The sequence below is a fragment of the Myotis lucifugus genome, unplaced genomic scaffold (assembly GCF_000147115.1).
Source record: "Myotis lucifugus unplaced genomic scaffold, Myoluc2.0 scaffold_425, whole genome shotgun sequence".
Taxonomy (NCBI): domain Eukaryota; kingdom Metazoa; phylum Chordata; class Mammalia; order Chiroptera; family Vespertilionidae; genus Myotis; species Myotis lucifugus.
Window position 1 is genome coordinate 698,870 of NW_005871473.1, and position 24,368 is coordinate 723,237.

At 44.8% G+C, this 24,368-nt stretch overlaps 1 protein-coding gene across 4 annotated transcripts in view; it reads right to left on the bottom strand.

The window, feature by feature from the left end:
• Positions 1–24,368, bottom strand: part of AKAP13 (A-kinase anchoring protein 13) — a 92,714-nt gene that overhangs the window by 32,760 nt on the left and 35,586 nt on the right. For 2 of the 4 annotated variants that reach the window (XM_023744049.1, XM_023744051.1), the window contains 7 exons: positions 21,968–22,338; positions 20,979–21,032; positions 17,026–17,091; positions 14,946–15,138; positions 11,964–12,072; positions 5,324–5,366; positions 4,303–4,435 (listed from right to left, as the gene is read on the bottom strand). In XM_023744049.1, the coding sequence (XP_023599817.1) occupies positions 4,303–4,435; positions 5,324–5,366; positions 11,964–12,072; positions 14,946–15,138; positions 17,026–17,091; positions 20,979–21,032; positions 21,968–22,338 (969 nt within the window). Of the gene's footprint in view, positions 1–4,302; positions 4,436–5,323; positions 5,367–11,963; positions 12,073–14,945; positions 15,139–16,775; positions 17,002–17,025; positions 17,092–20,978; positions 21,033–21,967; positions 22,339–24,368 lie in introns of those variants that run through there. The other 2 variants (XM_023744052.1, XM_023744053.1) reach the window with 2 other exon arrangements.

Consider the following 24,368-nt stretch of genomic DNA (forward strand, 5'->3'; position numbering starts at 1 on the left):
AGCAACTCTGAAGTAGGCAGGGTGGGCACTGTGCTTCCCATTTTACTACTGAGAAGATCAAGATCAAGAACAGCTACATTTCTGAATAGCTCCCATGTGCTATGCACTGTCAAAAGCAATTTACATGCATTTTCTCACAACCACCCACGGAGTCAGTAAGGACTAGTTACCAGCTGAGAGATGGTGAATGCCGCATTTGAGGCCACACACTAGTAATGCCCAGCTGGGATCACGATGCAGACCAGGCCGACCCTACAGCTCGGCTCCCTTCACGTCATTCCCCTGCCAGGAGCTGGAGAGGTTTGTTGACGCACAAAAGGTCACACAGCAAACGATCGGCAGAACCCAGGCCTCCCGGCCTCCTACTCAGAAACGAAATGATGACTGTCTGCTAAGTCTACGGTGCAGGCAAAGTCCTTTTTAGCAGAACACACAATAAAAACCTAAGCACTGAATTGCTACACTTTAAACTATAAAAAATAACAAGAGAGGAAGGGAGAGAAACTACTGTACTTCACTTTACAAAACAGGAAACTGTTATGAGGGGAAATTAGTAACCGCTAAAGTACATAAAGCTCTAATAAAAGTCAATAGCAAAAATTAAGTTTATCAAGTAATTTCTTTCTTTGAACTTAATTTTGTTGAAGGCTTTTCCATATACACACACACACACACACACACACACACACACACACACACAATGTTCATCTGAAAAGCACCTGACTTTATGCTCCAGAAAGCTATGCATGCTCCAAGAGTAAAACAAATCTATGGCAACTTATTCCCTCAAACCTTGCAATGACTTTCAAGTCTGAATATATAACAAATAACATCCTCATCCTTACAACAACCCATAGCCGTCCTTCCAAGGATAAAACAAAACAAAACAAAACAATACACTCCATTGTCTCTGTGTTTATTAAAGTCAGTGCTTCAGAGAAGCCAGGCTCTTACCTCCCCATGTTTTGATCCTATGAACCTCACTGTTATCTGGGGCACTTCATAAAACCGACCCCATTTTACCGACATGACTGACCCCCATGCCAGGAAAGATGCTCTCACAGAAGGAGGGGCTCATGCCAGCAGGGTCGAGCCCAGCAGCTTCGCGCTGCCATTAGAGAAACCTTCAGAGGAAGCCAAGACTGGTTGAGAAAGGGAGGGTGGGAGGGAGGGAGGGAGGGAGGAGGGAGGGTGAGGCAGTGGCTTCCTTAACACAAGCTTAACTATTTGAATGCTGCCCGTAAGCCAACTACCCTAGTGATGAAGGACACAGGAAATGAAACAAAACTAATTCCCCAAAATGCAGTGTGTGTGGATGGTGCTGAAGCTGCAGGACGGGAACTCTGACAAGGATTGAGCCAACGTTTTAACACTAGAAGCTAAGCATGCCTTGCCCTGGCCAGTGGTTACAGCATCAGCCGTGGCCTGAAGGGTCCTGGGTTTGATTTCGGTCAAGGGCACCTATCTTGAGAGCTTGTTTGGAGGTTCTAGCAGGGGAGCGCAGCTACTCGTATACCCTTGACCGAAGACCGGTCCTCTCCTCGGGGGGGAAGGTCGTCCTCTTCGACCGAGCGCGCAGCTTCGGGAGGGACGCACATGGATTGGTGAGGGAGGGGGACACCCGCCTAGCCAGCCAGATCAGCAGAATCAACCCTGGCGATCAATGGGGTGACAGATGTCGCAGCCAGATTTGATTTCGGTCAAGGGCATGTATCTTGGTTGCAGAGTAGATCCTGGCCCTGGTCGGGGAGTGTGGGGAAGGCAACCAATGGATGTGTCTCTCTCACATCAATGTTTCTCTCTCTCTGTCTCCCCGTCTCCCTTCCACTCTCTCTAAAAATCAATGGAAAAATATCCTCAGGGAAGGATTAACAACAACAAAATGAGAAACAAATGCCTCATTGTATAAAAAGCATTAGACAAACAATTGAATTTTTTTAAAAAATCAGAGAACGCTCTGGACAACTGTGAAACAGGCTGGGATTACGCAACCTGTCACGTTGCAGATCTCAAAGAAGGTGTCGGCAAGATTAGGAATCTGTGTGAAACACTGCTGGCCATGTCCTGGTTGTCTGCAGAGGACAGCTGTGCGACAGGCAGGTTTGAAGAGGGCCACCCCCTCTCCTGTGAAGGGGAACATGATGCTGGTCTGCACACTGGTGTCTGAATGCTCTGTAGCAAGCAACTCACTTAGCAGGAAACAGTCCTCTCTGTCAAAGGTACTAGGAGACAAAAGCAGAAACTGCCAGCCTTCCTGTTGTGCTTCCTGTTTAGGCTCCCCGCCTTTCAAAAACACGACCAATACATTTATCTATACCTCATGCCACCTACTGATAGTTCTTAAAGGGACATGTGAAGATCAGTCTCAATTTCTCAAATCCTACGTGTATGTAGCTACGGGCAAACTGTATTATCCAGAAGAGGAACCGTCAGCCACTCAGTGGCTGGCTTTGGGCTCCTCTGAATATTATATAACAACTGTTTATTACCATATATTTAAAATTAACATAACAAATTAACATAACGGCGGTAATATATTTTGGTTAATAACTTCAAATTACTTTATATGTCTATATATGATCCTTAATTATAAGGAAAGTAGAAATTTCCAAACCATTTCCAGAGACTTTATGAAGAATTAGAGGTGGTGATTTAATATAATCCTCAGAAAATGCTAAAATTTTCCCTTTAAAAGTAGGAATGCCTATATTGTACATCAATGCAAACAGATGAGATGAGCTCTAATAATATCTCTTTAAAAAATAATTTAAAAGTAAAAATGTGTCATTTTCATAAAAATAGCATTTCTAGTGTTTTAGCATTATGGAAAAGTCACATTATTCAATAACTACGAAAAGCAGTAGAGTTAGTGTCATCACACTAAGAAATTATTCACTTATTTTTGTGTTATCATTTAGAGCAGCAATGTTCAACCTTTTCCATCGCATGGCAAACAAACTAATCACTAAAATTCTGTGGCACTCCACTCACGCTGGATGCCTATTGTTGTGTTGGCTGTTGTGACATTTTTAATTGACAATCTAAGGGAAAAGAGGTCAGAGCCCCTGCCTAAATACTCAGGAATTGCTCAGGAATTGCTTGTTTTAAACACTGTCACACACTGGTTTAGGGAATAAATACTTCTGCATAATAACGCTCTACTGTTAGTGCAATGACATATAAAAACAGGGTATTAATGTAACTTAAAAATGTTACTCTGGCCTGTGTGGCTCAGTGGCTGAGTATTGACCTATGAACCAGGAGATCATGGTTCAATTCCTGCTCAGAGCACATGCACGGATTGTGGGCTGAGGATCCCCAATAGGGGCCAGGCAGGAGGCAGCCGATCAATGATTCTCATCATTGATGTTTCTACCTCTCTCCAAATCCCTTCCTCTCTGAAATCAATAAAAAATATATTTTAAAGTTGTATTGCTTCAGTATTTCTTACTATCGGTTGGTACATTGACAAAAGCTAAAATGTTCTACTGGAGGTTCTAAAACAATCCTATTTAAAGTTAGCTAGTAACAATTACGAAAGGTGACTCTTAAACCTCTTCATATATTTGGCCACCGGGAGTACTCTAAACATCTGAGACTATGAAATAGATTGCAATCAAGGTTACAGACTTGCAATTTTTCGAGGTTTCCATGGCTAGAGATACACTAGCCCCCAGAGATCGAATCTTGAAGCTGAGAGAGAAAGAGGAACCATCTCATTGCAAAAGAGTGTTGTCATTTTGACAAGAGGTCAGCAGATACGATTTCTGCCAGTGATGACAGACTTCCCTCTCACACCAATTACCTCCTTTCCTCCTGCCCTTCTCTTCATCCTCCCACCAGTAAACTCTAGTCCTCTGAGATTATTAAAAGAGTTAAAAAAAAAAAAAAAGCCACTGTTCAGTGACAGATTTTGTTTAAGGGTGAGCCTGAAACCTAGAGTACTACTTGCTGGAAGTTGACCACACGAGGTTCTGCCTTAGTATCATCTAGTTCTTTGTGCTTCATTCTGTGAAATAAGGAGGCTGGGATTTTTTTTAAAGGTCAGGTTCCAGTTTCTTATTTCAGTCTTTAAAAAAAAAAGTATTTTTATTGATTTCAGCGAGGAAGGGAGAAGGCAAGAGAGGTAGAAACATTGAAGATGAGAGAGAATCATTGATTGCTGCCTCTCGCACCCCCCTCACCGGGGATGGAACCCACAACCCGGGCATGTGCTCTGACCGGAAATAGAACTGGTGACCCCCTGGTTCATGGGTCAAGGCTCAACCACAGACCCATGCTGGCTGGACCAATGGCACTTACTTTGCTCTTCTTACTGCTGGACATTTTATTCTTGATGTAGCTGAAAGTGCGGCTGACTTTTGTCCCACTCTTCGCTTCAAAGTCTTTCTTGGAGGGGCTCTGCGGTAGGAAACTGTAGTTCTCTTCTGTTATACTAGATAAAAACAAAAAGACTGATTTTGAAAAAAAACAAAAACTACAGAAGTTATTTTTTTTTAAATTAAAACAGCTTCTCCATCCTTCTTCATGAGCATTCTGGTCAGGTGTTCGTGTAGCCACGGGTCAGTTGCCTTATATGCTCACATGGAAATGGGAGGCAGAGTGAGAGGCGGACGGGGGCTGCTGAGCATTTGATACAATAAGGTCGGAGAGCAGCCTCCACAATGCCCATGTTCTGTTGCCAAAGGCACTGTATCATCTCACATTATCACAAGAAGGGGGAGTCCAGGACAGTAAGAGACTTTGAGAAAGACCACATTCATACAACTTTTATTACAATATACTGTTATAACTATATTATTTTTATTAGTTATTGTTCTCATCTCTTACTGTTCCTAATTTATAAATTAAACTTTATCATTCGTATGTACATATAGAAAAAAATACAGTATACATAGTGTTTGGTACTATCGCTGTTTCAGGCAGCCACTGGGGGATTTTGGAATGTAGCCCCTAAGGACAATGGGGACAGACTACTGTACACACACACACACACCCCAAAATGGTGTTAGATTTATGAAGTAAAAATCCCCATAAGCGAAGAGCACACAAGTTCATCAAGTCCAACAGAAGTGTTTCTCATGTGAATAAATGCAAGCCCTTTGTCATTAGGATAGTGTAAAGAATAAAAGTGGAAAAAGTACTGAAGACATTATTTAAAAAGGATAGTCTTTGTTACAAACCACTTCTAACCACCGTTCCAAATTTCTCTCAAAAAAGTAAGAACCCAATGAACTCAATTAACTTAATTAAATGCCACAACACATTTTGGGTTCTCTGCATTTCCCCTTGGGAAAAGGAGTAACAAATAAATGGACAGTACCTCTCCGTCAGATTAGCGCTGGTGTTGTGGAAAGACCGGGAACCTAGAACACAAAAACGGCAGGGAAATAGTGAGAACCAAAGGCTTGTACCCAAAAGAGAGAGAAAATGTCTAAAATGTTTACAATGACACAGATGAAGCAGAGACAGCATCTGAAAGCCAGCGTGTGGTGCCTTCTCCTCCTAAGGGTTTGGTAGAAAGAAAATGAAACTTGAAACCCTCAAATTAGAACTATGATAGGGAGTGAATTTCCCAGGAAAAATGTTTAATCCAGGATTCAAGTAATAGAACAAATCCCAAATTAAGAATGTTTTTTAATGTTCAAACATACATAAAACATGCTTAATTCTTGTTCTTATCAAATTCAGTTCCTATTGGCCATCATTCATAGATGATGTCACAGCAAGAATACAAAATAGGAAATTAAATGTCATATTCGGTGTGCTGTTTACTTTGCATTCAGACACTTCTATACTAAAAACCTAGCTAACGTGTGTGATATTTTCCTGCGCGTTCCTGGGAATGGGTGAGTGAGCAGGAAGCAGCATCCGAGCTGGCGTAGGAGGCCTTGGCCATGCGTGTCTCTAACTTGGGCTGAGATCTCAGGATTTCGTTTCCTCGTCTGGGGAAGGAGGGGATGACACAGATGTTGAGGTCCTCTCCAGGCTGGTGCTTGGTAAACTGAGTAGTGCAGGTCCATCCTCCTCCTTCCACAACGCCCGGACCAGACACTGAAGGGTCATCAAGACGAAGGCTAAGCCAGGCCGGGGCTCCCCTGCTGCTGCTTCTATCCTAGGCCCTCCCCCCACTTTAATAAACGCCCTCTCAAAACAAAGAAAACAAAAAAACTAAGGCTGCGTCAGACAGCAGGGCAGTAAGTAGAACAAACAGAGGGCACACCATTATTATTAACCCCTAAACTCCCAAACTGTCCTAGATTCGGAACAGAAATGCAAAATTGTAGTTATTACTAAGTACATAGCCAACAGGCGGGAACACTGCATAAGAAACTTAAACTCCGCATCTTCTAATGTCTGCCTTCTAGTTTTCCGTTTACCTCAGGGGTCCTCAAACTACAGCCCACGGGCCACATGCAAATACAATATTGTATTTGTTCCCGTTTTGTTTTTTTTACTTCAAAATAAGGTATGTGCAGTTTGCATAGGAATTTGTTCATAGTTTTTTTTTAAACTATAGTCCGGCCCTCCAGCGGTCTGAGGGACAGTGAACTGGCCCCCTGTTTAAAAAGTTTGAGGACCTCTGGTTTACCTGTTTGGCGATCTTCTATTTCACTTAGGATGCATGTTACCAAGGAACCCATAAGAGTGAGATCTGGGACCTGCCCCTCAGTTCTGCCTGGTCTAGGTGTGAAATCAGCATTTTAACCTTAGGCCTTAATTCACTTACACAAAACAAACGCCCCTCCCCGCAAAGGTTGGCTGACATCAGTGGCCTTAGAACTTTCTCCACCCACAGGAGCCCTGAAGGCTACATGCAGCATTAACTCTCTTGTGCACTTAAGCAACTACCTAGTAAGTCACCACACGAGTCATTTTAACTGAAAAGAAAAGCCATAAAAATACCAGCCAGCACAGAGACTAGCCAGAAATAGGCTCCCAGCAGATTCTGTCAAATAAATTAAAAAACTGTACCAACAGTATGTAACTGAACACTGGGAGACTCTGACTCCTGTAAGGGCTTTCAACCTTCCCAATGCTGAATACTTTTTCACTCATTTACTATGATCTTTTAGAGGTGGTTCTAAAAACAGACATCGATCTCAATGGCTCTGAGTATGAAATAACCAACGTTATTTCCATCAGATAATTAATGACAAAAGCAAAGTGATCTGTATTAAATTAAATTGTTAGTAAGTTTGTGAACACAGCATATTCAACACTGACTGCCTTGGGAAATTCACGGTGTACCTTACAGCATCTGAAACCTGCTGAAACCAGTTTCTTCCATTTATCTGGCCATGAAACAACCCTTCCGTGCCTCCCCGCCCCCAGTGCTCACTGGTGTTTCTGAGTTTAAGGAATACGTTTGGAGGAATGCTGTGTTCTTGACTCAGGTTTCTTCAAGCTCCTACACCTTTATGAGCCCATCATCGCTTTCACCATCACAATTTTCTACTAGTGGCAGAAGAAACCCTACTGGGGCCTGTTTTATCCGCCATGCTGACCTATTTCCCACATTATTATGAATACATTGAGATGAAACAGCCTTGTCAGGTTTTTAAACTGGGTAACGTCAAATAAGAACATATTGATCTGAAACCTACAGTGTAGGAAAAGGACAGGAGGGGGAAAAAGTTCCAAGGAAAGAAAATAGGAGGAAAAGGCAAGAAGAAAAAAGTTCAACATGAGTCTTAGATACCCCGAGTGGACATGTAGATATCTGTCCCGTGAGACAAAATCAGTGAAACAAGGAAAAAAGACAAGTGCGTGATCAAGCGGAAAGTTCTGCGAGGTCAGCACCACAGAAGGTACGAGGTGGGATGGGAACACGTCTGGAGGCATCTGTGTCCTGGGCCGGTATCGCATGCCCCGGAACCAGGCCACTGGATTAGTCAGTGTAGGGCGTGTACAGAGGACAAGATGGTTTTATCCGAATTAATGTCAAAGCAAAGCGTGAAGACAAATGGTTTAGGAAAGGCGGCATGCAGGGGGGAAGCCCCCGTCAGCTTCTTAGGACAGAGCCCAGAGCATTCCCAGGGCTGGTCAGAGCCCGGAGAGCAGCCGCCGGACAGCGAAGTGGCTACTTACTCTGCAGCTCCTCCTCCTCCTCACTGGAATGGGAAGAGCCGAGAGAAAAGAGAGTTTTAGACTTAAGGAGGAGCGGAGAGATGCTGACGGAGAAGGAGATCCGCCGTGCGGGCTGCGGCCGCGGCTGCGCTGGGAAGTGGTTAACGGGAGACGTTAGAACAGGCCCCGGTGACAGCAGGACGAGGGAAGAGGCACCTCCGACCCACGCGGAACAGAATAACGTCACTGGCCTGTATGGCTCCTGTCTAGGTAAGCAATGCGATTTATTCCCATGTGCATCTATTTCTGAATACGCAGAACTCAAACGCAGCTTTAAAAAATCCATAAAACAAGTATGTACTCGTTAGGTTATGAAGACAAGAAGTAAATTGTTTTGAATGGTCGTAACTTATGGCTGGAGTTTCTCTTCCCTTCAAAGAAAAGCATCAGGACTCCGAGCCTGGCTCTCCTGCTCCTCACTCACTCACTCCCACCTCCTGACGACACCGCACACCACGGGTACTGGTGACTCATAGCTTCTGCCTTAGGCCACACCTCTCCTTCATGCCAGAGACGAGTTCTCCTCACTCCCACAGGCACCTACGTAGACTTGTCTTTTCCTCCAGACCTGCTCCTCCGCTCTACCCGCTTCATTTGGTGAGTGGGACCCAAATATAACTCATTCTGGGAAACAGAAAGGTGGGCACCGCCCTTGAATCCTGACCTCACACCTCGGTCCTTTTGATTTGGTCTTCTAGAATTCTCTGAATATCAACTTCTTCCCAATGCCCTGCTCTAGGGCCTGGGTCAGGCCAGCAAACTCCCATCGCAATCATGCAACAGTCTCTCACTGCTCTGCCCGCCTCTCCACCAACACGCTCTTCAGTGTGGTCTCTAAGGAGCGTTTCATTCAATGAACTAATCAATTTAATCAACCTAAGTCACTGCACTGCCCTCAGATAAGAAGCCCAAATCCCTCAGCCCTGCTTCCCACATACTAATTCACTTAGCAAATTCCTACTTTTGTTGTGGTCTGAACTTTGATATTGCTAAACGCGAATTAAAGGGTGTATGTATGTATGTAATATAAAATATATAATATGTACATGCACTTAACTATGCATATATTCCACACTTGTTATTGAACTGAAAGACCAATAGAAAAAACTCTATTTGCCTGACTAAACGTTTGCCTGACATATCTATCCCTGTTATCTTTTCCTAACAGTGTTCTAACAAAGTAAATGCAAAACCATCAATTCTCATCCCACTGCCCACAGTCAGAAAAAGAGAAAGTGAGCAGAGGAAGTAGAGGTAAAAACCCTTATCAGCCCTGACTGGTTTGGCTCAGTGGAAAGAGCATCGGCCTGCGGACTCAAGGGTCCCGGGTTCAATTCCGGCCAAGGGCATGTACCTTGGTTGCGGGCACATACCCAGTAGGGAGTGTGCAGGAGGCAGCTGATCGATGTTTCTAACTCTCTATCCCTCTCCCTTCCTCTCTGTAAAAAATCAATAAAACACATTTTAAAAAAAAAACCCCATCAGCCCTGAGGCCTAACTTTCCGGAGGTGCACCCTGACCTCTAGCCACCTCATTGGCGATCTCGTTAGATCTGGTGCCTATTACGTATGCAAGCGGCACAGTGCAGCTCTGAGGGCTGACTTCACTTTCATAGTCTAATGCAAACTGTTCAATTACAGCCCGTGTTCCCATCAAGGGACATATCAGCACTCAGCCAGCTCCCACACGTGGAGTGAAGAAGGCACACGGATGACGTGAAGGACGAGCACGACCGGTCTGTTCTCTGTGATAACCATGCAAAATGCAGGGGGAATGAAACCCCATCAGAGAAGCCTGTGAAGTGAAAACATCTCGGGGGACACCTCTCCTTTCAACATTCCCGCCACGAATGCGCTCAGTTCTTCCAGGGATGCAACCGATCAAGCAGTTCCTCTACCCTTTGCCGGCATCTGCTGGATGCGAGCAATGAAAAGCTTAAAAACCGGCCTGGCCGGTGTGGTTGGGCGTCAACCTATGAACCAGGAGGTCAAAGTTCGATTCCTGGTCAGGGCACATGCCCAGGTTGCAGGCTCGATCCCCAACCAGTAGGGGGTGTGCAGGAGGCAGGTGATCCAGGATTCTATCTCATCATTGATGTTTCTATCTATCCCTCTCCCTTCCTTTATGAAATCAATAAAAAAATTTTTTTAATTTTTTTTTAAAATATATTTTATTGATTTTTCACAGAGAGGGAGGGAGAGAGATAGAGTTAGAAACATCGATCAGCTGCCTCTTGCACATCCCCCACTGGGGATGTGCCCGCAACCCAGGTACATGCCCTTGACCGGAATCGAACCTGGGACCTCTCAGTCCGCAGGCTGACGCTCTATCCACTGAGCCAAACCGGTTTCGGCATGAAATCAATAAAATTTTTAAAAAACAAATACAGAATTATTCTGTACAGCAAAAATGAAGTTTATTCTTAAGTTCTATCCGGAAACTATGTAAGTCTCCACCCAGTCCTCTCTGATGCAAGCAGGAGAAATGCTACACACATTTCCTGGAGCGGGTTCGCTGAGGGCCACCCTGCTGGCACTTTCCCACACCACACAGGCAGGGTTTCTCTGACCCTCTGGAAGGAGTCGGCAAGTCATCACGTTCATCCATCAACGCGGCAAGTCGAGGACCTGAGTTAGGAAGCTTTCCCACCCAGTGTTGTTCCCAAGTGAGCTGCCGCCCGTCTAGTTTTCCGCCCAGAAAATGAGACAGAAATACTTTAGTCACCACCTTTACTCAGTATTTTCCTCTGCATCACTGGATTTTTGCAACGGATCCCGGCTTAGAAGTAAGGCTGAGTTTGTCTGTTTTTCTAACCTAACAAATGATACATGACATTTCAGATGGCAGCTCCGGGAATGTGCACTTTCAGAAATGTCCAAATGTCCAAGACCAGTAGAAGCAGCCAATTTCTTTGAAGGAAGAAGACAGAGCAAAGGTAAAAGCTGGAAAGTAGTGACAGAGGCTGATTGTAGGAAGTATTTTGCTCCCAGACAAGGGTGTTCATTAGACGAAGCCATTTCAAGAACACGAGGGACAGTGTCCTAGTTTCTTTAACATTGTCAAAACTCTGGTCCGAGAAAGATGGGCCTGGCTGCTAAGAACTTTAAACCTACATTTAAGCCTCATCACATTATATTTGAAAATATATGGGAAAAAATTTTAAGGTCTCACACTGACTATTCATAACACCGAAAAGTGAGTTTCTCAAAGAACAAGCTGCCTTTCTGTGACCAATACCTGGATCCCATGCAAATATGTCTTTGACCATCTTTCCATTACAAACACCCTGTGCAGCATCTCTGCCAACTTTTGGGGACTCTCAGTGAAGAATTCTTTGTACTGTTTTTTCAACTCATTTTAGAGCCTACAATTATTTCAAAAGACAGTTTTAAAAAACGTGTCCGGTTTAGGCCCCCAAATATAATAAATTTATAGTATTCAGGAGATATTTAGGTAGTAAGAGGAGGAAGATCACAAAACTGAAATCTCTCTACCCTTTTCTGTTTAAATCAGTGGTTCTCAACCTTCCTAATGCCGCGACCCTTTCATACAGTTCCTCACATTGTGGTGACCCCCAACCATAAAATTGTTTTCGTTGCTACTTCATAACTGTCATTTTGCTACTGTTATGAATCGTCATGTAAATATCTGATATGCAGGATGTATTTTCATTGTTCTTGACCCACAGGTTGAGAACCGCTGGTTTAAATGATGCAGAGGAAGAGGCAAGCAAATTTTGGAAGGTAATGTTATAGGGAGTAAAAGTAACAAAACAAAAAAAAGACAGAATAAGGGTTAAATATAGTTAATTTTTTTTAAAGGAGCATACTCACTGTCGAACCCAGGGTGGCTGATGGTCATTAAGGAGACGGACTTTGTCAAAGTGGAAGAAACGGCTGACGTGCAGTAGTTGAACCCCTGTTGTTTAGATCTGTGACAGGTCTGCAAACAGAAAGTGGAGAGCGGTTCTAAGTGCTGCTCTCATGTTCCAGATGAGCACAGAACTTCATCTTCCAGCCCGAGCCAGGGAAGGCAGGCAGCACCAGGCAACAGCGCGGGTTCCCAGTGCGGGCTCTGCAGTCAGACCCCACTCGGCAACTGCTCAACTGCACAGAAGTGACTCATCTTTTCTGAGCCTTCCTTTCTTATCTGTAACCTGGGGGTAATCAGAGCATCCATCCCTTACAGTGGCAAGAATACCACAGTAACGTTTCAAACTGAGTGAGGGTTTGGTTTAATTGACACCTGCTGAATGCATAATCAGGTAAAAATATTTCACTAGAAATATCAAACAAGCTGTAGTTCTTATTCTTTGAAAACCTAATTGTCTCTTACAGAAGTACAGTAATAATATTCTGATCTTAAAGAGTTGGAAACAATCTAAAAAAAAAAAGAGTTGGCAACAGCTGGACGCTGTGGCTTAGTGGTTGAGCATTGACCTACGAACCAGGAGGTCACGATCAGATTCCTTGTCAGGGCACATGCCCGCCCAGGTTGCAGGCTCGATCCCCAGTAGGAGGGGCATGGGGGAGGCAGCCGGTCAATGATTCTCTCTCATCACTGATGTTTCTCTCTCTCCCTCTCTGAAATCAATAAAAATGGTTTTTAAAGTATATATCTTTTTAGAAGAGTTGGAAACAGAGATGCAAGAAAAAGAGTTTCAAGATCACAAGCCAAGCAACCCTATATCTGGAAAGAAGCCTAAATCTCCTCACTTCCTCTTCTCAGCTCAGACTGCTTCTCTACGTGAGGGTGACTGAAATGGGATCACTGAACTCCCTCAGCAAACTCATGCGGCTTCAAGGCCATTTGATCCCACCAACTGCAGAGGTTCCTGCAGCAGCAGTTCTGAAACAGCATCAGGCAGTGTCCCCAGCACACTTCTGTTGTTTGGGGAGCCCGTTCTAATGGGTAATAAACCCTTCCTTTCACGGCAGGCTGAAAGCCGCCTCCTTCTGACTTGCGAGTTGAAGGGAAGCAATGAAACCCCGTTACCAGCGTTCACGCCACTGGAGGACACTGAGGACTTCTGATTATTTAGAGCTGTTTCCTGTGTAACCATGGAGTCAGAGGCACCGTTGCTATGTTTCCAATACAACTGTGAGGTCTGAAACATGACCTCAGGGAAAGGCAGAGACTTTTAACAGGAAGTGGCTGCAGACAACTTGTCCACATGAGATACAAGAGCTTGAATACCAGCTCCGAAGTTGCACACAAGATAAAAACTGTAAGTTATAGCAGAGGTGCAGGAAGGCGAGGCGACAGCCCTTGAGGCCTTCAATTTGCTTTTCATTAGGCCTGAATTCCCTCAGGCCTGCACGTGACCACAGGGACACACTGATTACTAAGGTAACCCCCCTGGTGCCAGATTTATTGGGCCACATCACTGCTATGTAGTAGGAAGCAATAAAAATTAAATTTCTATACAAAACCTCAGACGCCTATTCACGGTACAGGCTGTTTAACATTTTTGTTTGCTTGTTTAATTAGAAATGTTTTGGGGGTGGGGGAGGTAGAAGAGGGTATTGGGAGGATAAACAGTGATGGAGGGAGGATTGACTTAGGGTGGTGAACACATATACAATATACAGAAGATGTATTGGAGAATTATACACCTGAAGCCTATATAATTTTATTAATTGTCACCCCAATAAATACAATAAAAAAGAAATGTTTCACTAGGTTTCACCTAAACCTCCATTCGCCTATCCAAAGCCAGGTGTGTAGCTTTTTTGTTTGCTTCGTTAGAAATGTTTTCACTTGGGTGTGTGTCCTGGAAGCCGCTCAGAAATCAATCCAAAGTCTCTGCCCAAGAGGCTGGGAGAGCGCTGGGAGCAGCACAGGTGACAGCAAAGCACATAATTCACATTCTCAACCCCAAACCGCACCCTCCCTGAGGGGTTGTCGGAAGAGGTGCGGATAAGGAAGGGCTTAAGGTGAGCACTTAGAAAAGGTCACTTGATTTGGGAGAAAAGGAAATCATGATCTTCAAGACAAGGATGTTCAAGAGTCACCGTGAAAGACAGGAAGAGCTGATCAGGGCTGAGACTAAGAAGGCAGGCGGGTAGATGGTCTCTCAAGAACGCTGGCAGCGACAGGGAGGAGAGCGAGAACAGTCCTTTCTTAGACAATGTGATGAGATAAGACATTTCTTCCAGGACGGAGCTGCTTGTGATATGCTTTTGAGAACTGGGAGATTCGGTAATGCTATGGAACACCTTCCGAGACTCACTTTACTCCTGGCGTGGTAACAGAAGTTCTTGGAAAAGAAGGAAAATCTCACCTTAATATCCTGGGTAGGCTCCTAATTTTTTAAAAAGTTGCTTTGCCCTAGCCGGTTTGGCTCAGTGGATAGAGCGTCAGCCCTGGGACCAAAGGGGCCTGAGTTCGATTCTGATCAAGGGCATGTGCCTTGGTTGAAGGCAACATCCCTGTCCCTGGGCGCCCTGGTCGGGGCACGTGCAAAAGGCAACCAATTGATGTGTCTCTCTCACACAGATGTTTCTCTCTCTGTCTCTCCCCCTCCCTTCCACACTCTCTAAAAAAATCAATGGGAAAATATCCTCGGGTGAGGATTCATGGGGAAAAAAAAAGATGCTTTGATGGTGTATTTAAATCTATGCAGATTAATGATATTCTTTAATTAGTATTAAGTGCTAAAATCTGGCTTTGAACTAGATTCAGGGTAAGTCATCATAGCTGCTAGCCTCATGTTAACATGGCTATTGCCTTCTTTGTTCCTAATATGAGGACAGAGTTAGGAAAATAAAATGAAGGTTTTCCAAATTAGCAACATGTCCGCGTGTCAGCCTTACCTGATGACCAAACATCCGATGTTCTCTCTGGCCCGATTCCAGATCCTCTTCTGAAAGGGACACCAGAGAGTCACCCCGTTCCTCACCCCCGAACGGGTGCCTGAGCTCTTTGGCGTTTGCCGAGTTTCCTTCCAGAGATGAGGATGGCGTGTTTCCGACCCCAGCGCCTCCTGCCAAGCCTTCTAGGCTGAAACTGAACAGAGCACAGGAGTTCATTCCCCCATTTCCAAGTCTCAGAAAGAAAGGGGGTCCAAAGCCCCTTGAGTGTATCTCTCTCGTATGTTATTTCCATGCCACATGTCAAGGCTGCTACCAGGGCACAGCACAGATGCGCACCGCCTCCCTTTCCCTCACAGGCCATGGGATGCTGAGAGAGAACACTGCACATAGACTTTCTTACCTCATTCAACTGTTCAAATATTAGACCATCTAGGGCAGTGATGGCGAACCTTTTGAGCTCGGCATGTCAGCATTTTGCAAAACCCTAACTTAACTCTGGTGCCGGGTCACATATAGAAATTTTTTGATATTTGCAACCATAGTAAAACAAAGACTTATGTTTTTGATATTTATTTTATATATTTAAATGCCATTTAACAAAGAAAAATCAACCAAAAAAATGAGTTTGCGTGTCACCTCTGACACGCGTGTCACAGGTTCGCCATCACTGATCTAGGGTCATTTTCTCAGATTTTTTTTCAATAGATCATACTGACAGACTATACTGATGTTTTATTTACGTGTTTTCCCTTGATCTTTGCCGAACTCTAACGCTGCTAATGCCAAATAATCGGATGGCACCCAGAATATGAGCGTAAGGAACTGTAGAAGGCACAGAGGAGACTCAGATTTGCCCAGAGTCCACTAAGTAGACCTTCGTAACTGTACATTCAACTCGTCTGGCTGAGCTTCATAGCTTCACAGGTAGGCATCCACCCCCAGGAAACCCAAGTGCCACTTATGAGCGTTCTCATCTGTGAGCGCCTGGTCGCACAAATGCTCCACAGGTCCCTGCCACTGTTAGCTGTAGACAGGCACACAGGGCACCTTAAGGAACAAAAGCTGAAAGCCACTGAGTCTGAGAGTCCTAATTTTTTGTCCTGATATTGACTAGGGATGGGGTGATGAGGGGGATCCCTGCGTTAAAGAAGTTTGTGGTTTGCCAAGTAAGAAGCACTTCCTATGAGCAGGTGGCTGCAGAGAGAGGTCCTTGGGTTTCTAGCCAGAGTGGCTCACATCTGTTACAGCTACAGAGGAAGCTGCTTTCCAATAAGCAGCTGAATTGTATTGGGAGGGAGACTGGAGCTATTTAGTTCTTTCTGCTCAAGCTGTACAGTTAATTGCTACAAATAATTCACAAATGCCAGCCCAGAAAGGCTTACATTTGCTTTTTTGTTTCACAAGTTACTTACTATGAATTGAAACCATATGCCTCTATTTTCTCTAGTGGGTAAATTAAACAATGAGTTTTGTTTCCCTGATTTCAATCTGACAATAGAAATCATGACTAACTCTGAGTACGAGTCATGTCTCTTGTAAAAGCCATTTTTTAATACCAGGAATAAGAAGACGGGCTAATGAAGAAGAAATTTAGTTTTCTATTGTGAGTGACTTGTAAAGCCTGAGAAAACCAGATCTATGCTTCCCACAAAACTCAACCCTGAAAATGTTTTAGAAATTAAATGTGGCTACTCAGTGAAGAGAAGAACATGAACCTCGGAGTCTGAATTTGGGATCTAAAGCGATGGGTGAGACTTGGTGTCAGAAGGGGGAAGGCCTAGGGTCTGGGAATGAGGGAAGACCAAAACACAGAGACGTGGGCGAGCGCACCATGGAGCCAAGTCTGCAGAAAACACCAAATCACAGCCTCTGGACACAAACGGGATGCGCAGGGCACACCAGCCGACTTCTGTGCTGCACCCCTCAACCGGATTAGCGATGCCGAGAGCCAGGCCAGGGGACGGTGCGCGCACAGACAAAGCAGGCCGCATGTGCGATCCAGCCAGGGAAGCCAGTCCAAGCCAAAGCCCACGCGCCACACTCTGTCCCCCGTGACGCTGCACACGGAACGATACCATACCTTCGGTAATTAAAGTCGGCACTCAGGGCAGCAGAGCACTGCACACCAGAGGGACACCAGCTCATACTGGGGATGACATCAGAGACAGAGATGGAAACGGAGGGAGAAAAGAGGACACAGGGACGGGGTGATGGGTTTAAAAAGAAAGGGCAGTTAGAGACAGATGGATTTATCTGAACGTCAAAAAATTAGAAGTGCAACATTGTTTTAGAAAAAGGCTAGAACAAAACCCACGGAATCTAAACACTGTTCTATTGATGTCCCTCTACATGATGTCTTGGGAGTGACTACGTGACTGGACTGCTTTACAGGATGACAAATCCAACCTGAAACTCGATTACTTCTGGGGAAGCCTCAACACACAGCTCACCCTACTGGCCTCCTGCCATGGAGGGGTTACAGCCTCCATTACTGCGGACAGTCTCTCGGATACCCCCGCACTCCCTCACCGCGGCATCTCCAGGCCTTGAGTAAAAGGAACGGTGACAGACTACACTGTGGTGGCAGCTCACTGAGTCATCAGTTTTTTTCATGTGTTTCCAGTAAGGATCCATTTAAACCAGACAATTCATAAATCTTGCATAATAAGGACACCCAGTCAAGACTCACATCCATCTTCAAACCCTACTCTAGGGGGCTCTTTATGCTAAAGATGAAGCATGTAACAATGGTCACATTTCCTTGCATTTTAATGATAATAAAGGGATTCTTTTTTTAAAATATATTTTTATTGATTTTAAAGACGAAGGGAGAGGGAGGGAGAGATAGAAACATCGATGATGAGAGAGAATCATTGATCGGCTGCCTCATGCACATCCCACACTAGGGACCAAGCCTGCAAGCCGGGCATGTGCCTTGACTGGGAATCAAAACGGTGCCCTCTTGGTTCCTGGGTTATGCTCAACTGCTGAGCCATACCCAGCTGGGCATGACGGTATTCTTTTAAAGGGGTTATATCATACTCAGGAATTTGTCTTCTGAATTTTCATACAAAAATTTAAAAATCCATTTGTTCATCTACTTCCTTGATTATCTCAGCACTGATGTTTATTCTCAAGCAGCAGGGACAGAAAATCTGGGGCTGAAAAGGCTAAATATAACCAGCTAGAAAATAATCAATTCAAAATATCAGTTACTCTGTAAAGGGAACCGCATCAACAGGTCAGGATCTTTTATTAACAAAAGCTGTCATTTAAAAATAAACTGCTATCGCCCTGCTGGAGTGGCTCAGTGGCTGAGCGTGGACCCATGAACCAGGAGGTCACGGAGCGATTCCTGGTCAGGGCACATGCCCGGGCTGCGGGCTCCATCCCCAGTAGGGGGTGTGCAGGAGGCACTGCTGATCAGTGATTCTCATCTTTGAGGTTTCTATCTCTCTCCCTTTCCTCTCTGAAATCAATTAAAAAATATTAAATAAAAATAAACTGCTATAATTTGGGCTTAAAGTTCTCTGTGGCATGCCTTTGTTTTCACAAGACGGACAGCAGTAAAACTACTCAGCTCCCTCCTGAACCTTGGAAATGGGAAGACCCACAGACACCAAAGCCCCTCACATCTTGATAGAGCAGATCCTTCTCAGTGGTTTTGTTTTTTACGGTTTCAGTGACCAGGGTCTAAAAATATTAAATGGAAAATTCCAGAAATAAACAAATAATGAGCTTTAAAGCAGGGTGACGAAATGTCTCCCCGTCCCACTCTGCCCACCCGGAGCTGCATCATCCCTTGTGCAGCTTCCCCACTGTTCTCGTTCCCCGCTGCTTAGTCAACTCCTCAACAGCCGCCTCGGTATCAGCCTGACTGTCTAGGTATCTCAGCGCTGTGTCCAAGTTACCCCGACTTACTAATAACAGCCTCAAAGCCAGTCACATCACTTCTATGACACGACATTGCTATAACTGTTCTATGTTATTATTAGTTGTTGTTCATCTCTTACTAAAGTTATAAATTGAACTTTATCATAGGTACATATAGAAAAAACAGCATATGTATAGGGCTCGGTACTATCCACTGGGGGTCTTGGTGCATATCCCCGGTGGATAAAGGGAGCACCTACTAACTTTCTTTGGTTGACAAATGGGGGTTTTTGAGAGAGGAGAGGAGGAAAATATAAGAGCTACCCCCCTATGGCCCTTTTAAAGTAAAAATCTTTAATATTACTATAATTTTTAAATACTTTCCATTGTAAAACACTCTAAATCAGATTATATTAACAGTATAAACGTCGAGGTGCGGAAGCGGAAAGTAGACATACGCAGCTGAGGCACAGCTCTACCTGGAGAGCAAGATCAGACTGATTGATAACTCACTGGTGTGAGGAGAAGGGAGCCTCCATGCTCCCTTCAAGCAAACATGAGACTCAGATTCTTTACAATTGTTAACTTAACTGTAAATCTCCAAACTGTTAATAAAGAGGCATCTTACATCTAAATATCCAACTTATTAATAACACAATGTGGTTAACCAGTAACTGAGCATACATTACCAAATTGTCAATTACATGTATAATTTTATTGTATAGAAATAATCTTCTACAGACTTAAAATTCCCTTTCCTCTCAGAAATGGTACGTGAGAGACTGGGATGAAATGTAAGATGAAGAGGACGGAGAGCCACAGGCAGACAGACAGCAGGACATGCTTTCCCAAGAGCCCAGAAGCTGCAGATGGTCCTTCGGCAGCAGGAACACAGCCCCTCCCGCAGCAGCAAACACCTTCCACAAAGAAGGGTATTTCTGAGAGCATCTAATGTCCCCGATTCCTCAGGGGGGGGGTGGGGGGGTGGGGGTGTGTGTGTTACATTTACTGCTTCTTGGGCTTTGTTTTCAAATTAGAAAGTCCTAGATTAAAAATAATCCCTATTCTTCTCCCCCATCTTCTTTTAAAATATATTTTTTATTGTTGATATTATAGATATCTCTTTTAATACTTGTTGGAATGTTTCAATTTTACTAGTTAAGGCTAAATACAAAACTTACAAGTATGCCTCGGCCTCTTCCTACAGAATATGACGAGGGGGAAGCTGTCACCGAGTGGCCGGGATGGTGGAACTATTTGCTAACTTGGACGGCACCCAGCTACTTGCCATCTTCCAGGGTCTTCAAGTGCATGGTTTCAATGAGTTCCGATTAAAGAGCTCCCATGGGGAGCCTGACATGACTTATGACCCGTTCCTCTGAAGAAAACCTTCACCAGAGTCATGGTTATCTGAGATTCATGAGAATATTTGTATTTGAGCTCAATTTTGCACTTAACTCTGGAGTTAAAGGGAGCAGCCACTTGAAAGACACAGTGGGAAAGAGCACTATTCGCCTGCTTCCCCACAAACACCGTCAGCTAATGTTAACAATCCCTCTTTCTGCCCGGCTGGCGGGGCGCAGTGGTTGAGTGTTGACCCATGAACCAGGAAAAGTCACGGAGCGATTCCCAATCGGGGCATATGCCTGGGTTGCGCGCTCAATTCCCAATCGGGGGCATGTAGGAAGCAGCCAATCAATGATTCTCTCTCATCATTAATGTTTCTATCTCTCTCCCTTCCTCTCTGAAATAAATAAAAATTTTAAAAAAATGTGTTGAAAATATTCTAGGGCCTTAATTTAATTATTTTAAACTTTGTATTAAGCAGGTATTTCTGGTCCCGTTCCCCTCCCCCCCCCCCCCTTTTTGGAAAGAAAGAAAAACTCCTCCCTCGGATCCATTAGAGAGGCACCGCGTCAACATGTCTTCAAACTGTTCTGGAGAAAGTTGGGGAGACCCTGTTACCAAAACTTTAGATTCAAGAAACTATTTCATAGGGAATGGGCAACAGCAATCAAGTTCCTGTATCTTATTTGCCTGAAGCAGATGTGACACTATTGGAAAACAGCTGCTGAATCTTGGAATAAGCAGAATAACGAGAGGCTGGTTAGTAAATGCTGAGGCAACATGGTTAGTCCAATGAGTGAGTGAACTCTGTACCTTCTCCTATGAATGGGAGGTCTCCTGACAACATCGCCAAGAACGCGCATTGAACTGGAAATGAATGGTGGGAGAGGTCAGTGTGAGGTGGAACAAAATGGACACAGACACATGGAACACAGACATCACACCAGGAGAGATACAACCCCAGAGAGAAACAGCAGGGAGTCGGGGATGAAGGGATGTGGAATGAGAAAAATATCAGACTCCCAGGGGCCGGGCCACTTCTGTGGAGGCCTAGCTTGGCTCCCTCCTTGCTCCCTGGAGTTAATCAGATGACAGGGAATGAGGTTTACTCCATTATAAAAGTAAAAGGATCGGGACGAACAAAGGCCATTCAAAACTTAGAAAGGGTTTTCTTAACACTTAAAATTTCAGGCTTCACTGTATGCAGGAATACTATGAGCATTAGTCAAAACTAATTAAAGTGATACCCCATCCCATTATCTCCAGAGGTCCTGGGACAGTGATGCTGGGTAGTCCTTAATGCGAAGCTCAAATAGGAGATTCTCATTAAAGGCTGAAAATACAAATAATTTAGGTGATAGGGTTCTTCTCTTAGTTCAACCAAAGGATCACTATGTAATCCTGGGCAAATCATTGAATCTGAGCGTCAATTTCCTCACCGGAGCTAAATGATCCATACAGTCCCATCCAGCTCTGAAACCAAGGCCATGGCAAAGGGATCCACAGGGGTTATAAAGAAAAATGATTTCTATATAAAGCAAACACTCACTTCTTGACACTTGTCATCTAAGACAAGGACATCTGGCTGTAAGAATCTTTCCCTACACCCTTAAGTTTTCTATGGGTGTAAATGCTTTAAAGAAAAGAAAAAAGGTACAGCATGAATACAGCTGAAAAGAAAAGCTCTTAGAAATTGCTTTTTATGTAATTTAGGTACTCAATCTCTCACCAACGATAACCCCAAAGCAGAAACTCCTCAAAAACAAGCACACAGAGAGACTCCCCAGCAGCCGGCACCTCACCTCCGGTGGCTCATTTCTCCATCGCTGGCCGCATTCTTGCCAGGACCCCAGCTGTGCCTCCGGAAAGGGGACAGAGAGCGCAGGGAGCTCCTCAGCACAGAGCAGTTGGCAGGCACTTCGGTGATGCTGTCCATCTCCTCCTCCTCCATCTCACCTGAGCCGGCAGGCTCGCTCTCACTCTCTCGCCCCTCCGCGCCCACCCCGGGGCTGCAGAAGCCGTCGAGGGACTGCTGCTCTCTGGACCGGTGCAGAGCTGGCATCTGGGGGAGGGACACATCGCTGCCATGCGAAGAGTGTCGGTCCAGGGAGGCGGTGTCGTCGGTGGAGGAACTGGATCCGGTGATGTCACAGACCGACTGCTCTTCCTCGGGCTGGAACGGGGAGGAAGCGAATGCGGTTGAAGAGCAGAACCAAGAAGACGGCCTGTTATCCCTATCGAGCCAGTGGCCTCATGGTGAGCAGGATGGGCAAGATCGCATGGGCTCCAAGAGAGGTTTCTTTTTTAAAGCGAGATCACAGCTGGATTAAATAGCCTCCAGTAAGGTAGGGTCCAGGGCCTATGCTCTTTCTGCCCTCTAGGGGTGCTAGACTAGAAGCCCATCAATAGTCCCTTTCTAACACAGGTCAGTTCCTTCAGTCAATACCCCCAACTGAAATGAAGGGAGCCCTATGTCTCTGGGGTTCTGCTGAATGAAACGCTAAATTGATATCCTATTAGGTTCAATTCTCACAAGCCTTACCTAAAAACAAGGTTGTCTGCTTGGCTACAGGGATGATGTGCTGAGGTTAACATTCCAAAAGCAACCCTGTGATTGTTTTTAGTGGTCTTTTGAAAAAATGTCAGGTTATGAGCCCACCTAAAATCTTCCATAAGTGCCCAAATTCTGGCCACAAATTCTTAAATATAAGAAATCTATGCCCGGTCGGTGTGGCTCAGGGGTTAAGCATTGATCTACGAACCAAGAGGTCACTAGGTTTGATTGCCCGTCAGGGCACATGCCTGGGTTGCAGACTCGATCCCCAATAGGGGGTGTGCAGGAGGCAGCCAACTGATGATATTTCTCTTTCATTGATGTTTCTCTCTCTCTATCCCTCTCCCTTCCTCTCTCTAAAAATCAAGTAAGATACAGGAACTTGATTGCTGATGCCCAAAATCAATATATATATATATATTTTTAAAGAAAGAAATTTATTCTTTTTTCTCACTTCACTGAGAATTGGCTGAGTATTATCAGGCCAAAGTGTACATAAAATAATCCATAAAGTGATGGGGCGGGGGCCGGGATGGGAGAATAAACATGAAGCTCATAACACTCACCAAAAAGTCATAATATTTCCCAGGAGGCAGACTGAATGGGATTATTAAGTTTGTGACAAACACGGCAGGCTGTTAAAGGGACCTCTGTGAGGCCAGAGGCCCACTGATGGCTGCAGGAAGTGACCTAACGCACACTCATGGTTCGCATTAAAGATGTTGCAATGGCTCTCCCACAGATTGTATTTCAGAGGAAGGACATGAAGAGGGCTGGGCCTGGGAAGGAACTCGGGGCGGCCTGCTGTTGTGCAGCACACATTCGATGGCCACCGAGAAAGACTTTTAAGTAGCGGATGGGCCGTCTGCCACTGCTGTGTGTCTATGTGAATCAGTGGCTATTAAAGCAGGTGTTGGGAGATTGAAAGCAAAATCACAGAAAATAAACAAATTTTAGAGTCAGGCCTAGGAACACGTCTCAATTCTGTTGCCAGCAGAGTAATTCTGAGTAAACTTAACCCACCAGAGCCTCTATTTCCTGAGGACTCTGAGGATAAAACCACCCTCCATACAGCATTGCTGGGATCATGAAATGAGATCACACATTTAAAACAATTCAGTGTCGAGCGAATAGTAAGTACTCTGTAAATGTTAGCCCGCCTCTCTCCTTCTGTCCATATGTAAAGCCTTGGTCTTAATAATGCCAGAGAAGACATTACAAAACCTCTCTTGGGCACATCCTGGGAGTGGAACCACTAAGAGGAAGAGGCCCCTGGACACCCTGGTGCGGGCAGGCCCAGGTGGAAAGAGCATCGCCCTCCTGCTTTCCTGAGGGCTCGGGTGTGAAACCAGGGAAGACCACTCGGGGAGTAAAAATTGAATCGCACGGTCTGCGTGGCTCAGTGGTTGAGCGTCAACCTAGGAACCAGGAGGTCACGGATGAATTCCCGGTCAGGGCGCATGCCTGGGCTGTGGGCTCGATCCCCAGTGTGGAGCCTGTAGGAGGCAGCTGATCAACGACTCTCTCTCATCATTGTTATTTCTAGTTCTCCCTCTCCCTTCCTCTCTGATATCAATAAAAATATATGTATTTTTAAAAACTGTACCTATCTGGTCACCCTGAAAAAAACAATTGCTAAATCTAGCATG